The sequence below is a fragment of the Bufo bufo genome, chromosome 6, assembly GCF_905171765.1.
Source record: "Bufo bufo chromosome 6, aBufBuf1.1, whole genome shotgun sequence".
Classification (NCBI taxonomy): Eukaryota; Metazoa; Chordata; class Amphibia; order Anura; family Bufonidae; genus Bufo; species Bufo bufo.
In genome coordinates, this window is record NC_053394.1 from 303169668 (window position 1) to 303186237 (window position 16570).

The window sequence follows — 16570 nt, forward strand, 5'->3', positions numbered from 1 at the left end:
GCCGCCTGCAACACCAGACGGCCTAAAGCAGCGTCAGCCGACGCATGAGTATGCACCCTGTAGAACTTGGTGAAGGTGTGCAAGGAGGACCAAGTGGCCGCCTTGCAAATCTGCTCCGTAGAAGCCCGATTTCTCTGAGCCCAGGAAGCCCCGACCGCTCTAGTGGAATGAGCGGTAACACCGAGGGGCGGAACCTTGCCCTTGGCGAGATAAGCCTCAGTAACAGCCATCTTGACAAAACGGGCGATAGCGACTTTGGATGCCGCCAACCCTCTGCGCGACCCCTCCGGAACCACAAAGAGCGAGTCAGTACGCCTGAAAGAGCCGGTTACCTCCAGGTAAGCCTTGAGCGCCCTGACAACGTCCAGGCGATGAAGTTCCCTCTCCCTAGGGTGGGAAGGGGAAGGACACAAAGAGGGGAGAACGATGTCCTCGTTCAGATGAAAGGCGGAGACCACCTTAGGAAGGAAGGAAGGGACCGGACGAAGAACTACCTTGTCCTGGTGGAACACTAGGAAAGGTTCCAGACAGGAGAGTGCAGCCAATTCGGACACCCTCCGAAGAGAGGTGACTGCTACAAGGAAAATAACCTTGCAGGACAGAAGTCGCAAGGAAACCGTCCGCAGAGGCTCGAAAGGAGAAGCCTGGAGCGCTGAGAGAACCAGGTTCAGGTCCCAGGGCGGTACCGGAGGCCGGTACGGGGGAACCGCGTGAGCCACGCCCTGAAGGAAGGTCTTGACAGGACCAAGGGGGGCCAGTGGGCGCTGAAACAAAATGGACAGCGCAGACACCTGACCCTTCAAAGAACTAAGACCCAGACCTTGGGCAAGTCCGCTCTGCAGGAAGGACAAAACGGTGGGGAGAGAAAAGCGGAGCGGAGGAATCCCTAGATCGGCACAGAACCCCAAATAGGTCCTCCAGGTCCTATAATAGATCCTAGAAGAGGACGGCTTACGGGCGCGGATCATGGTGCGGACGACGTCCGCAGAAAAACCCCTACGTGTCAGGACGGTGGTCTCAACAACCACGCCGTCAAACGTAGGGACCTTAAACGCGGGTGGAAGATCGGTCCCTGAGAGAGAAGATCTTCCCTGGCGGGCAGCGGCCAGGGCGCGTCTGCCAGGAGCAGCATGAGGTCGGCATACCAAGACCGGCGGGGCCAGTCCGGAGCGACCAGAATCACCGAGACGCCTTCCGCCGCGATCTTCCGAAGGACCTTGGGCAGGAGTGGGATGGGAGGGAATATGTATGGACGCGCGAAGCCTCGCCAAGGAAGAACGAGGGCGTCGGCTCCGCAAGCTCCCGGATCCCTGGCCCTGGACAGATAGGCGGGGACCTTGTGATTGAACTTGGAGGCCATGAGGTCCACGTCCGGTATGCCCCAACGAAGGCAAATGGCCTCGAATACCTCCGGGTGAAGAGACCACTCGCCGGGGTCGACAGTGGTGCGACTGAGGAAGTCCGCCGCCCAATTGTCCACCCCTGGAATAAAAATTGCCGATAGGGCCGGGACGTGGGCTTCCGCCCAACGGAGAATGCTGGAGACCTCCCTGATTGCAGCAGCGCTGCGAGTGCCCCCCTGGTGGTTTATGTACGCCACAGCCGTGGCGTTGTCCGATTGTACACGAACTGGATGACCCTTCAACAGATGAGTCCAGTGTCGTAGAGACAAAAGGGCCGCTCTCAGCTCCAGGACATTGATCGAGAGTTTGGACTCCAATGGAGACCAAATGCCCTGGACGGATCGGGGAGGAAACACGCCTCCCCAGCCCAAGAGACTGGCATCGGTTGTAACCACCAACCAGTTGAGTGGCAGAAAAGACCTGCCCAGAAGAGGGGACTGTAACCACCAGCGGAGAGATGACCTCACCGGAGGCGATAGATGGAAGGGATGATCCAGAGACTGCGGCGATTTGTCCCAGGAGGAGAGGATCGCCCGTTGGAGAGGGCGGGAGTGAAACTGCGCAAACGGGATCGCCTCGAAGCAGGCAACCATCTGCCCCAAGACCCGCATGCAGAAGCGGAAGGACGGTCGACGGTGGAGAAGGAGACCCCGAACCGCCCCACGGAGGATCAGACGTTTTTCCGAGGGAAGACGTACTTCCGCCGCTCCCGTGTCTAAAAGCATTCCCAGGAAGACCAGTTGTCTGGAGGGGGGAAGGGAGGACTTGGGGAAGTTGATGACCCAACCGAACCTCGTCAGAGTCTCTAGAGTGAGATCCACGCTGGCAACCGCTTGAGAAAGGGACGGAGCCTTGATGAGGATATCGTCCAAGTACGGTAGCAGAAAAACACCCCTGGAACGGAGTAAGGCCAAAACCGGGGCCAGGACCTTGGTGAACACCCGGGGGGCTGTTGCCAGCCCAAAGGGAAGGGCGACAAACTGGAAGTGGAGGTCCCCCACGGCGAACCGGAGGAAGCGATGGTGACACCGGGCTACCGGAACATGGAGGTAGGCATCCTGTATATCGATGGAAGACATGAAATCTCCCTGCTCCAGGGAAGCCACCGCGGAACGGAGGGACTCCATCCGAAACCGTCGAAGGAGGAGAAAACGGTTGAGCTTTTTGAGGTCCAAAATGGGCCGCATGGAACCTCCCTTCTTGGGAACTACAAAGAGGTTCGAGTAGAACCCTTGGAACCTTTCCTCTAGAGGAACGGGGGTAATCACCCCCCTGTCCAGTAAGGCTTGAACGGCCGCGGAGAACGCAACCGCGCGTTTCGGGTCCCGTGGCAGGCGGGAGCGAAAGAACCGATCTGGAGGGAAGGATGCAAATTCGATTTTGTATCCGGAGCACACAATTTCGAGGGCCCAGGCGTCGGAGACGTGAGCCAACCAGACGTCCCTGAAAAGGAGGAGCCGGCCCCCCACCCGGGTGGGTGGGGGCGCGCCTTCAGGCAGAGGATTGCTTTGCTGCGGGTGTGCGGGCAGCCTGCGGCTTGCGCCAGGAGGGCTGCGCCCGAAAAAAAAAAAAAAAAAACGGCTTCCTATGCTTATCCTGGGGAGGAGCCGAAGCGGCAGCTGTGGTGGGAGCCCCAGAGGCCCTGCGGGAGGACCGAAAACGAGACGCACCAGGGCGTCCGCGGGGGGCGCCCCTGGCTTGGGGTTGAGGAAGATGGGTGCTTTTACCACCCGTGGCCTCCGAAATAAGTTCGTCTAGGCGGACCCCGAAAAGGCGGGAACCCGCAAACGGTAGCCCCGCCAAGGAACGTTTGGAGGCAGCGTCCGCTTTCCAAACCTTCAGCCAGAGCTCCCTCCTGACGGAAACTGCCAGGGCGGAGGAGCGTGCAATAAGGGCTCCCGCATCAAGGGAGGCCTCACAAACAAAATTCCCGGCCCGAACAATAAGCTGGGCCAAGGAACGCAGGTCCTGGATAGGGACGTCCGAGTCCAACTCCTGTTCCAGCTGCGCACCCCAAGCAGAGATTGCTTTCCCTGCCCAAGCAGAGGCAAAAACCGGTCTGAGAGCAGAACCGGAGGCAGCAAAAATGCCCTTAGAAAGGGTCTCCATGCGACGGTCCTCCGCTGACTGAAGAGAGGACCCGTCGGGAACAGGGATGGCCGTGTTCTTCGACAGCCGGGCCACAGGGGGGTCCACCTTGGGTGGGGAAGACCATGTGGCCACGACATCTGCTGGAAAAGGATAGCAAATGTCCAGCTTCTTGGGGTTGACAAAACGGGCGTCCGGTCGAGCCCAAGCCTTAGACACCACAGAGGAGAAATCAGAGTGGATTGGGAAGACTTTTGAGACCTGCCTGGGTCTGATAAATGAGACGCTAGCTGCGTCCGAGCTAGGGGGATCATCCTGCACCTTAAAGGTGTCACGAATATCAGAGATGAGTTGACCCATCGCTGAGGCTAGCTTGGACGGCAGGGCCGAGTCCATTTCCAAATCTGAAACCGCCAATTCACCTTCAGAGAGCGAATCCTTTGGGGAGGAGAGGCTCGTCTGGGTGCGCACGCGTGGCGGGGAGAGGGAGGCATCCGAGGAGGAGGCTCGCTCTACTCTAATACGCTTCTGAGAGTGCCTAGCTCGGGAGGGGTCACTAAAGGAGAGTGAACCCGCTGCAGCGGCAGAAGCGGTGGACCCGGAGGGCGCGACAGTAAGAGTGGCGTCCTGCGGGGTAGGCGGCCTGTCTATTAGGCGGCCCACGACATGAGTGAGGCTTTCCACGGCCTGGGACAGGGATCTAGCCCAGTCAGGCGGGTCAGAGGCAGCAGGGAGCGACACAGCGGGCGACTGAGGCTGCGGTGGAGCCCGACATGCAGTACAGTGCGGATCAGACTGCCCCCGGGGAAAGGGTTCCCTACAAGCAGTACAGGCATGGTACCAAGGCTTGGCGGCTGCAGAAGGGTCTGACATGGTGGAACAAAGATGTTGCACTTAAAGTGGGAGACCCCAAGGAAAGAAACGGGGATAACACCCAAGCGACAGTACTGTGGCACGGAGGGGGTTAAAAGTCCTACCAGACCCGGATGATGCAAGCGGCAGCGGTAAGGGGGAACAGACTGAGGAGGCTGTGGAGGAGAGGCAGCAGCACCGGCTTCGGATCGCACTGCAGAGAGGATTCCACGCAGCACTGTGCGATGAACCCGGAAGTAGCGGAGCGCATGTAGGAAGCTCCGCCCCCTCCCTGCCGCTCTGAAGCAGAGCCGCGCGCGCGCGGCAAAATGAACTTAACCCCCAAGGATAATGAAGTGCCGGCCTGAAATGGCGCCGTTCACGCCAAGAAAGCGGCCCCCTCCGCGCCTGGATGTGGCAGAAGGCAGCGTCCCTGCCAAGGACTTGCCCAGATAAACCCCCCTGCCCGGTAACGGTCCGATATCGGGGGGGGGGAGGGGTGGGCGCACGATGTAGCAGTGGCCATGTAGTAACAGTGGCCATGGGAGCCCAGGAGGCCTGTAGCAGCGGTGGGAGGGAGGAAGGGGAGGCTGGAGCAGCCTGTCTCACCATACGCTGTCTTCACCCTCAATCCATCCAGCGGGGTCGCCCCTTCAGCTCCTGGCACCGCAGTGGCAGGAAGCCGGGGGAGGGACTTGGCGTGCGGGCGACCCTGAGCTGGCGGGACGCAGGGGAGCGAGGCTGCCCTGGTCCACCTTGTCTTCTGTGGGGGAGGCGGCAGTGCGGAATTACCGGCACTGGCGCAACTCAACCCCGGGAGAAACAGAGGGGTCTAATGCGCCTCTGTTGTCCCTGTAAGTAGAAAAAAACCGAATTAAAAACAACAAATAACGTAAAAATAAAAAATCATAGGAAAACAACCCTGCATAAGCAGGGGGTGTCTTGCCTCCTTGGACACTAAGCAAAAACTGGCAGTCTCTTCTCCAGGCTGAAGGGTATAGCTGATGGAGGAGGGGCTTACAGCTTTCACTTAGTGTCACGCCTCCTAGGGAGCAGAGCTATACCCATGGTTTCCTGTGTCCCCCAAGGAATATGGGCGAGAAATAAAATTAGCAGGATGACCTGCGAAAAAAAAGATAGCAGGTCATGTCTGCCTCCTATGGACACTAGAACAAGACTGATCTCTCTCGGCTCTGGCAGAGGGCTATAGCCCACCTGGGTGTTTCTAGTGTCAGCCTCCTAGTGGCAGCTGGGCATATACCATGGTGCTGTGTCCCCCAATGCCATGCACGAGAAAACAGCCCTGCAGAGCAGGGAGTGTCTTGCCTCCTTGGACACTAAGCAAAAACTGGTAGTCTCTCTCTCCAGGCTGAGGGTATAGCTGCTGGAGGAGGGGCTTAACAGTTTTCACTTAGTGTCACGCCTCCTAGGGAGTTGAGCTATACCCAAGGTTTCCTGTGTCCCCCAAGGAATTGGGCGAGAAATGTATGTTATCTGGAATCCACCAAAAAAATAAAAAATTAGAGGCTGACGCTTGGATTTCGGCAGTGGTTTTGCAGTTTGCATGGTGCAGATCTGCAAGTAGGTTTTAGCAATTTAATGAGGCTAATCTGCGTACGGACACCGGATGATGTTTCCTCGTGGAAACTGTGGCAAGAATGGAAATAGTTTTGCTAAAACCTCATATTAAAACCGCTCCAGCACATGCGGATGAGTCCGGATGTACATGCGATTCAAGCTCTCATCGCCCGCCTGCCAAATCGGCATCAGGAGTGGGGAGAGGCGGGAGCTCATGAATATCAGGACTCATTAGATCTGCAGATGACACAGGAAAGCAACTGTGTAAATTCACAAACAAGAAGCTGCAAGGATATTCTGTCCATGTCTTCACGTGGATCCTCAGGGCCACATTTCGGGCATATGACATAACTGACAATAATGGCCTAGAGACCTGAGATGCACAACAATCTGCACGTGCCTATATTTTTACACTGTTCCAGGCAATCTACAAAGTGTCTTCTAACCGCGGGTTTCTGTGTACTTTTCTCACATCATTTAATAAGGACATAATAAGACAACAGTCCAGACAAAATGCTAAATATTCATCAAAATACTACTAGGTGGTTCTATATCATTTCTGGATATAACTACAGATTTCTTACCAGTGTCCTTGTCCTTGGCTTTGTACACTTGGCCATAGGTTCCTTCTCCAATGATGCCAATAATGTCAAACTTGTCCACGCAGCGCTTACCCCAATCGATTTCTTTCTGCTTCCTTTCGCCATAACGGGGACAGCAAATTCTGACACACAAGTATAAAACGCATTATAAATGCAGATCATCAAGCCAATTATCGGGAACGAATGCTCATTGCCGATAGTTACCACTGTAAGGCTACTTTCACACTAGCGTTCGGGGTTCCGCTTATGAGCTCCGTTTGAAGGCTCTCACAAGTGGCCCCGAACAGATCCGTACAGCCCTAGTGGATGCGGATCCACTCAGAATGCATCAGTTTGGCCTCCGTCCCGCTCAGCAGGCGGACACCCGAACGCAGCTTGCAGCGTTTTTGTGTCCGCCTGGCCGTGCGGAGCCAAACGGATCCGTCCAGACTTACAATGCAAGTCAATGGGGACAGATCCGTTTGACGTTGACACAATATGGTGCAATTTCAAACGGATCCGTCCCCCATTGACTTTCAATGTAAAGTCAGGAGTCCCCTATTAATATACCATCAGATCGGAGTTTTCTCCAATCCGATGGTATATTTTAACTTGAAGCGTCCCCATCACCATGAAGAGGGGAGGCCGCACTGGTCACATTTAATACTGGGAATCCGCACTGGCCACCAATGAATATAGAGGGAGGGGGGACGCACTGGTCACATTTAATACTGGGGAGGGAGGGGGGGCCGCACTGGCCACCAATGAATATAGAGGGAGGGGGGCCACACTGGTCACATTTAATACAGGGGAGGGAGGGGGTCTGCCCCCTCCTGCCTGGCAGCACCTGATCTTACAGGGATCTATGATTCGCACAATAATTGTGTGGATCACAGCCCCCTGTAAGAGATCGGGTGCTGCCAGGCAGCAGGGTGCAGTCATGTACACAGTTCTTTTAGTATATTCTAACTTGAAGCATCCCCATCACCATGGGAACGCCTCTGTGTTAGAATATACTGTCAGATCTGAGTTTTCACAAAGTGAAAAATCAGATCTGTAAAAAACTGTTATGCAGACGGATCCGTTCTGAACAGATGCAAGCGTTTGCATTATAGGAGCGGATCCGTCTGTGCAGACACCAGACGGATCCGCTCCAAACGCAAGTGTGAAAGTAGCCTAAATGTGTTGTTCAACCAACAAACGAGCAAACAATTTGTAACCTGACAATATACAAACAATAGTAATAACAATCCGTTCACTCCTCATTCATAATGGACCAATTAGCTCTCATTTTTAAAGACGACTAGTCAGATACACAGATAAAATTCAGAATACCTACAGTTATAATTTATATTCTGCAGAACATATTTACCACATGATTCTATATTTTTTGATCCAAAGACATAAAAAGAGCATTTTCATATTCTCTGAATAAATTTCAAGATATACAGTCAGGTCCATAAATATTGGGACATCGACACAATTCTAACATTTTTGGCTCTATACACCACCACAATGAATTTGAAAGGAAACTAACAAGATGTGCTTTAACTGCAGACTGTCAGCTTTAATTTGAGGGTATTTACATCCAAATCAGGTGAACGGTGTAGGAATTACAACAGTTTTCATATGTGCCTCCCACTTGTTAAGGGACCAAAAGTAATGGGACAATCATAAATCAAACTTTTACATACTTGGTTGCAAATCCGTTGCAGTCAATTACAGCCTGAAGTCTGGAACGCATAGACATCACCAGACGCTGGGTTTCATCCCTGGTGATGCTCTGCCAGGCCTCTACTGCAACTGTCTTCAGTTCCTGCTTGTTCTTGGGGCATTTTCCCTTCAGTTTTGTCTTCAGCAAGTGAAATGCATGCTCAATCGGATTCAGGTCAGGTGATTGACTTGGCCATTGCATAACATTCCACTTCTTTCCCTTTAAAAACTCTTTGGTTGCTTTTGCAGTATGCTTTGGGTCATTGTCCATCTGCACTGTGAAGCGCCGTCCAATGAGTTCTGAAGCATTTGGCTGAATATGAGCAGATAATATTGCCTGAAACACTTCAGAATTCATCCTGCTGCTTTTGTCAGCAGTCAAATCATCAATAAATACAAGAGAAGCAGTTCCATTGGCAGCCATACATGCCCACGCCATGACACTACCACCACCATGCTTCACTGATGAGGTGGTATGCTTAGGATCATGAGCAGTTCCTTTCCTTCTCCATACTCTTCTCTTCCCATCACTCTGGTACAAGTTGATCTTGGTCTCATCTGTCCATAGGATGTTGTTCCAGAACTGTGAAGGCTTTTTTAGATGTCGTTTGACAAACTCTAATCTGGCCTTCCTGTTTTTGAGGCTCACCAATGGTTTCCATCCTGTGGTGAACCCTCTGTATTCACTCTGGTGAAGTCTTCTCTTGATTGTTAACTTTGACACACATACACCTACCTCCTGGAGAGTGTTCTTGATCTGGCCAACTGTTGTGAAGGGTGTTTTCTTCACCAGGGAAATAATTCTTCGGTCATCCACCACAGTTGTTTTCCGTGGTCTTCCAGGTCTTTTGGTGTTGCTGAGCTCACCGGTGCGTTCCTTCTTTTTAAGAATGTTCCAAACAGTTGTTTTGGCCACGCCTAATGTTTTTGCTATCTCTCTGATGGGTTTGTTGTGTTTTTTCAGCCTAATGATGGCTTGCTTTACTGACCGTGACAGCTCTTTGGATCTCATCTTGAGAGTTGACAGCAACAGATTCCAAATGAAAATAGCAGACTTGAAATGAACTCTGGACCTTTTATCTGCTCATTGTAATTGGGATAATGAGGGAATAACACACACCTGGCCATGGAACAGCCGAGAATCCAATTGTCCCATTACTTTTGGTCCCTTAACAAGTTGGAGGCACATATGCAAACTGTTGTAATTCCTACACCGTTCACCTGATTTGGATGTAAATACCCTCAAATTAAAGCTGACAGTCTGCAGTTAAAGTACATCTTGTTTGTTTCATTTCAAATCCATTGTGGTGGTGTATAGAGCCAAAAATTTTAGAATTTAGTCAATGTCCTAATATTTATGGACCTGACTATAATTGAAGGATTGTCCAGGATTCTAATACAGAAGGCCTACCCTGCGAAGTAGGAGCCTACGCCAAGAACCCAGGCTGGTATTAACAGCTGATTCTTAATGAGGAGCATTCTGCAGCTTTTTCATACTGATGATCTAACCCCTACATATATCATCAGCATCTGATCAGTGGGGGGGACAGACACCCGGGACCCCTGCAGATTAGCTGTTTGAGAAGACAGCAGCACTAGCAGTAGCGCCGCGGCCTTCTCGTTGTTTCCCGCAGGCCCTGTAACGTCACGACTAGTATCAATGGCCTGGGAGCGGCTAAGCCCTGTTCACCTCTGGAGAGATCAGTAAGAAAAATCTGCAGAACCTGTATAACCCCCTCAACTGCAGCGACCCTAAAAGACGTCACTGCAGACTGAGGATCTATACCGCCCGCCATAAAAAGACAGTGGGTGGTTGTTAAGGGGTTAATCTGCAAATCTATGCAGTCACTGTTCGCAGAATGGGTTTGCAACTGCCGAATTGCATTCGCTTTATGGAAACTCAGCCAAAGAGATAGTGTATACTGGCAAATGCCATCAACTTGTGTGATGGAAATAACCAATAAAGTGGAGACACTTCCCAGTAGCTCAATATAAAAGCTTTACGAAAAGTACAAACTTACTTTGGTCTCTTCTTTAAGGGTTGCTGAGGAGGTGTTACAACTTTTGGCTCTGGAGATTCTGGAGGAGATGGATCCCCCCCTGGTAGTTCAGGAGGCAATGGGAGATCAGTGAGAAGGTACCGAGGCCTTTGCTCCTTATTCCTCTTGGCAGGTTTGGAAGGGATAACTTCCATAGGACTGTAATGAAAAACAAGTTAGATAAACAGAATCAAAAAAGGTACAAATCTGTTTAAATCAGAAAAACATGCTAATACACAGGAGGAGGAACACCGTAGGACCCTAGTATCCCTGCACTGTGTCAGACGTACAACTTTCAAATGGTCCATTTATTATAATAGAGTTGTTCTACCATTTCAAATAATACCTTGGTATCTCTATACACTATGCATACGCACACGGTAAACTGAATTAGTATCAATGACTGCAGAGAGATGAACACCAGAAAACAAGGGTAAGTTCCAACCTAGACACAAAATCAACTCCAGGTCCCCAGAACATCAGGCAAATGAAGAACCCAGCGAGCAGACAAAACCAGAGGAAACCTTGTGATGGCAAAAATCTGCCATGTAATAAAAGAAAGAAAAAAACGGATCAGAAATGCTGCCAAAAACATGCACAAATACGCTAGCTATTTTAGCCCTTCGCCATTGACTTCAATGGGGAATGAAGCTAAAATCCACTTCCTGCAATCACCCTGAGGACCTGTTACTAACTCCTGACATGTCTATAGAGCATCTTTTCCCGGCATGTAGAAAACCAACACACCCAATTCTAATTTCCCATGACTCTATACACATTAGATAGTCAGAGGACATTTATCTGAAAAGCAAGAGGGCATATATTAACCCCCTTGCCAACTGCCCACTGACTATATACCTGCATATCTATATATTGACTATATATCTGTGTGGTCAGCATATATCTCTGCAAAGATGTTTTAAAGCGGAAGTGTGGAGCCCCCGGTCAGGGACAGCAGGGTTTGTTACCGTTCCTGCCATCCCCGGCACGCTACGAGCACTGTGTATAGAGATCAGTAAGCTGCAGTGCTGCTTCATGCTACAGTCCCAATGATCAAGATAAAAAATACATTTAAAAAAACGCCACACTGCAACTTCTAGTCATGCCCCCGGTGACCATAACCCATACATCCCATATACTGTATTTTTTGCCCCATAAGACGCATCCCGCCCCCCAAAAAAAAGTGGGGGGGGAAATGTCCCTGCGTCTTGAGGTGAATACTGAGCGCTTCCATTATGAAAGCGCTCATTAGTACCGGAGGACTGGGAAGCAGTGAAGGCTCTGTACTCACCACTTCCTGGTCCTCCGCTGTCAGCTGTGCACAGTGTGAGGGCTCTCTGTGACCTCGCGCTGTACGCGCCAGTTCACAGCACAGCCGGAGGCAGGAGGAAGAAGATCGCGCTGGAGGAGAGGAGCCGCGGCGTCCAGGAGCAGGGGAGGCAAGTGTTTTTTTGTTTTGTGTTCTGTGACTGATGAAAGGCATGCCAATGGAGGCTGATATGGGGGCTGAAATATGGCAATAGGAGCTGAAATATGGCAATGGGGGCTATTGTGGGGGGTAAAAAAAGGCAATGGTGGCTGATTTGGGGGCTGATATATGGGCTGATGAGAGGCATGGGGCTCTTATCTGAGGTCGATTGAGGGTCATTCACATTGGGGTCGGAGCTGAGGTCTGATTGGGAGTCTAATCTGAGGTCTTATTAACATTGGGGGACTGACTGGTGATCTGACCTGAGCTATAAAGAAAAATATCTTTTTCTTATTGCCCTCCTCTAAAACCTATGTGTGTCTTATGGGCCGGTGCATCTTATAGGGCGAAAAATACGGTAATCAAAATGACCATTATGGAATAGAGAAACAAAAATAAATACATAACCAAACAAGAAAAAAAGTTATAGCTTTAAAATATCCATGTACTTAAAACAAAAAGTGTGTGTGGTTATTACAGTTACATTTTTTCTTAAAGCGAACCTTTCACCTGGATTTCACTTAATAAACTATCAAAAGTACCTTCTAGATCATCCTCATTGTGTTAGCACACGGTCTTGTCCCGCTTTTCTGTCATGTATATGCATGGAAAAATCGCTTTATAAAGTACTCTTCTCCAGCTCCACAAGTCACGGTAGAAGTCAAGGTGGTAGCCCTTCCCTCACTCCAGGCTGTAACTCCCCTGCCCTAACCCCGCCTCTATGCAGTCTAATTGACACCCGGCTCAGTCGCCGGGACTGCGCTTGTACAGGCGGCGCATGCGCCGTCGGACTCAACCGCGATCCTGTAACTGAATCGCGCGTGAGGAAGAGAAGACAGGCAGGCATCGGGGACGGCGCATGCGCGATTCAGTTACAGGATCGCGCTGGAGTCCGACGGCGCATGCGCCGCCTGTACAAGCGCAGTCCCGGCGACTGAGCCGGGTGTCAATTAGACTGCATAGAGGCGGGGTTAGGGCAGGGGAGTTACAGCCTGGAGTGAGGGAAGGGCTACCACCTTGACTTCTACCGTGACTTGTGGAGCTGGAGAAGAGTACTTTATAAAGCGATTTTTCCATGCATATACATGACAGAAAAGCGGGACAAGACCGTGTGCTAACACAATGAGGATGATCTAGAAGGTACTTTTGATAGTTTATTAAGTGAAATCCAGGTGAAAGGTTCGCTTTAACTGTTATCTGGATACAAACTTTTCACAGAATAGGAGATCAACTGCTGGGACCCCTATGATGCCAAAAACAGAAGTCCTGTTCCCATGTTCTGATGGAGCAGCAACATGGGGTATATGCCCTGCCTCTCCACTCATTCTTCATGATAGCCAAGTACATTGTTCCGCTATTTTCAGCAGTCCCATGCAGAATGAATGGACCGGCAGGGCACAAGCTCCACCTGCCACTCTACCAGAACGGCGGTAATGGACCCCCATTCTCAGGATCAGAGTGGGAAGGAGGTCACACCTCCACTAATCAGTTATCTCCTATCCAGGGGTTAGAGGATAGCTTTAAAATTTCCACATCCCTTTTAAAGAGAATGGGTCACCGAAATTTCTTCTGCTAGTTAACCAGAGACAGTAACATCTTTTTCTTAAATCTGTTTTTTTTCGTATTCTATTAGACTTTGGTTTGGAGTGAAGGGTTCATTGGGGTGTACCCCCCTCTGGCATAATAAGCATTTTCAAACTTTAATTGAATTAGGTAGGGATTTATATAGGCAAAAAAGTTATATTTTATATGTGACACAGGTAGTGGGTAATGGGGATATAGTTCCATTCACGATACTATTCCACAGAGAAAAATCACAAACTTATGGTTTCGTTACTTACAGTTAAGATCAGCACCTTTAAGTATAAAAAATAATAATAATTATAGGCTTGAAATACACATTTCTACTCAATTTAATGATTTGATAGGGAATTTGGAGCAAAGGATGAAGATTTCCCAATTGTATAAAAATTTTATTACAGCACGATTTGTAGATATTTGTTCTCCTGGACAGAGGGCTTGGAAAGATGAAGCTTTAATGACTCATCTGGGTGATCAGGAAAAGGTAGTTCAGGATTTAAAAGTGGTGTCACACAATTTTAATCATGTTGTGGTGCAGTTTAATATTCTACATAGCCTTTATGTCACACCCACTTGGCTTAAGAGATGTGGTATTAGGAGCGATTCCATCTGCCCTAGGTGTGGCATTCCTGATGCAGATTATTTGCATATGTTTTGGTTCTGTGCAGAGCTGAAAGAATATTGGGAGACCGTCCATGACTACATAGAGGGAAAATTGAAGGTGCGGATTCCTTTTACTGCTGAATGTTGGGTATTAGGTGATCTCGTCAAGGTGGGCTGTCAGCAATATAAAAACAATCTTCTGTTTAAGATAATGTTCCTGGCTAGACTCCTGGTAGCTCGTTTTTGGTTTGCGCGGGATGCCCCCAGTGTGAAGGCATGGTTAAACCGGACAAATATTAATAAGAGATATGAGAAGGAGATAAAATGGTTTAGAATCTGGGGAGATTGGAATCCCTAGAGCTTCCCCCATCTCTCCTCTGTTTGGGCTGGGGAGGGATTGGGTGGGGACTTTGTTTGTAAAAGTGTAAAGATTTATATGGTTTCTTTTTTAAAATTGATTGTTAATATTGATCTTTAAATAAAGAAAGTGAATTTAAAAACAAACAAACACTTATTTCATGCAATAAAATGCTAATTAATTCTTTAAAAAATATATATGTTTTTTTTATATTTTGATGGGGACTGCCATCTTGCCTGAGCTGTTCTAAAGGTGCATTTACATATACCCAACAAGCAGGCAATTATCAGGAAGGATTCATTCCTTCCAGATAACCTCCACTGACGAACAGGGAAATAAGAGCTGCATGGGGACGATCAATGGCTACCGTTATTGCACGTCCTGATGAATTCAGTTTCTGCACAGCAGATTGTCTTCTAGGGAGCAGGATCTGCTGCCCAGAAACAATGATTCAGGTATTCACATCAATGATGACTTCACCCTATGAAGGTCTATGGACTATATGGTGGATCCTAAACAAAGCAGATAACTGCAGTAAAGTGATCTGTACAGACCAAGAAGTAACGCCTATTATTAGGCTAAAGGCAAGTTTACAATTCACGATGTTACAGCCAATTGTCGGGAAGGAAGCGTTGCCCAATTGTTCAGTGAAGGAGACCAATGCATTTACATGCAGTGATCTCCTTCACAGTATGAGGACGAGGGATTGCTATTGCGATCCATTGTCCTCATACAGAATCAGTATCTGGGCAGCAGATCGCTGTTTAGACGGCACAATCTGCTGCCCAGAAACAATGATCAGCAGTGCCAATAGCAGGCCGCAATGGGGACGAGCCTCCCTAGCATCTCTTGTGACAAAAGCCATTGAAAAATTAAACATTGTTTACTTAATGCGTTACCATTAAAGAGGACCTTTCATTGGTCCAAACATTATAAACCAATCAGGATACGTAGGGCATAGTGCAGAGATCTAACTGCACTCATTATTTTTGCTGGGCGCCGCTCCGTTCGCCCGCTGTGGCCCCCGTTGTATTCTCCCGCCTGGTATGCTAATTTTAGCATCAGAACAATGAGGAGCGGAGAGCGTCACAGCCAGGGGAGAAGGAGACGCCCACAGAGAAAGACTCAGTCTCCTCCTCATTGTTCTGATGCTAAAATTAGCATACCAGGCGGGAGAATACAACGGGGGGCACAGCGGGCAAACGGAGTGGCGCCCAGAAAAAATAGTGAGGGCAGTTAGATCCCTGCACTATGCCCTACGTATCCTGATACTTAGTTTATAATGTTTGGACCCATGAAAGGTCCTCTAAGTTTAGCTCGGCTACATCTGTATGTGGCACAAACTCTGATAGTCTGTTCCAGAAGGTGCATTGCTTCTTCCTGATCTGTATACACTGTGCAGATTAAAAACCATACCTGCCTGTCAATGACCAGCCGTCTCTGCACAGATACTTAAAAACATGTAGAGATGCTTGCTGACTGCCCGAAAGTATATAGTCAACGGGTGGTTGGCAAGTGGTTAATATAGATATGGAAAATTAAAAACAACATCACCCAAAAAACTCTTATGTTTAACATAAAAACATGATTATGGTCTGTTTCACACTTCCACTTCCAGCAGGTTGTTTGATGTTAACACATCTGGATGTAGTTGTTTTACATCGAAACCGGATCAGACACTAAAATAATTTTAAATCAATGGGTGACTGATCCGTGTTTTTTTTTAATTTTTTTTCCAGATACAGGGAAAAAAAAAAAAAAAAAAAACACGGAGTTGGCATCATTGACTTAGGCTACTTTCACACTTGCGTTTTGTGAGGACAGATCCATTCAGATAATACAACCGTCTGCATCCGTTCAGAACGGATCCGTTTGTATTATCTTTAACATAGCCAAGACGTTGGAAAGTCAATGGAGGACGGATCCGTTTTCTGTTGTGCCAGATTGTCAGAAAAAATTGATCCGTCCCCATTGACTTACATTGTGTGTCAGAACGGATCCGTTTGGCTCCGCATGCCAGGACAGACAAAAAAAAAAACGCTGCAGGCAGCGTTTTGGTGTCCGCCTCCAGAGCGGAATGGAGACTGATCGGAGGCAAACTGATGCATTCTGAGCGGATCTTTTCTATTCAGAATGCATTAGAGCAAAAACTGATCCGTTTTGGACCGCTTGTGAGAGCCCTGAACGGATCTCACAAATTGAAAGCCAAAACGCCAGTGGGAAAGTAGCCTTCAACAATAGATCATTTTCTGATGACACATTTCCTTTAAAGACTATGTACACCTTTTGGGGCAATTTTTATTAGT

At 49.1% G+C, this 16570-nt stretch overlaps 1 protein-coding gene across 1 annotated transcript in view; it reads right to left on the reverse strand.

Annotated features, from left to right (window-relative positions):
- Positions 1 to 16570, reverse strand: part of CDK12 (cyclin dependent kinase 12) — a 72948-nt gene that overhangs the window by 38675 nt on the left and 17703 nt on the right. Inside the window, exons 3-4 of the mRNA XM_040438197.1 lie at positions 10237 to 10413; positions 6506 to 6645 (exon numbers count right to left, since the gene is read on the reverse strand). Of these exons, the coding sequence (XP_040294131.1) occupies positions 6506 to 6645; positions 10237 to 10413 (317 nt within the window). The remainder of the gene's footprint in view (positions 1 to 6505; positions 6646 to 10236; positions 10414 to 16570) is intronic.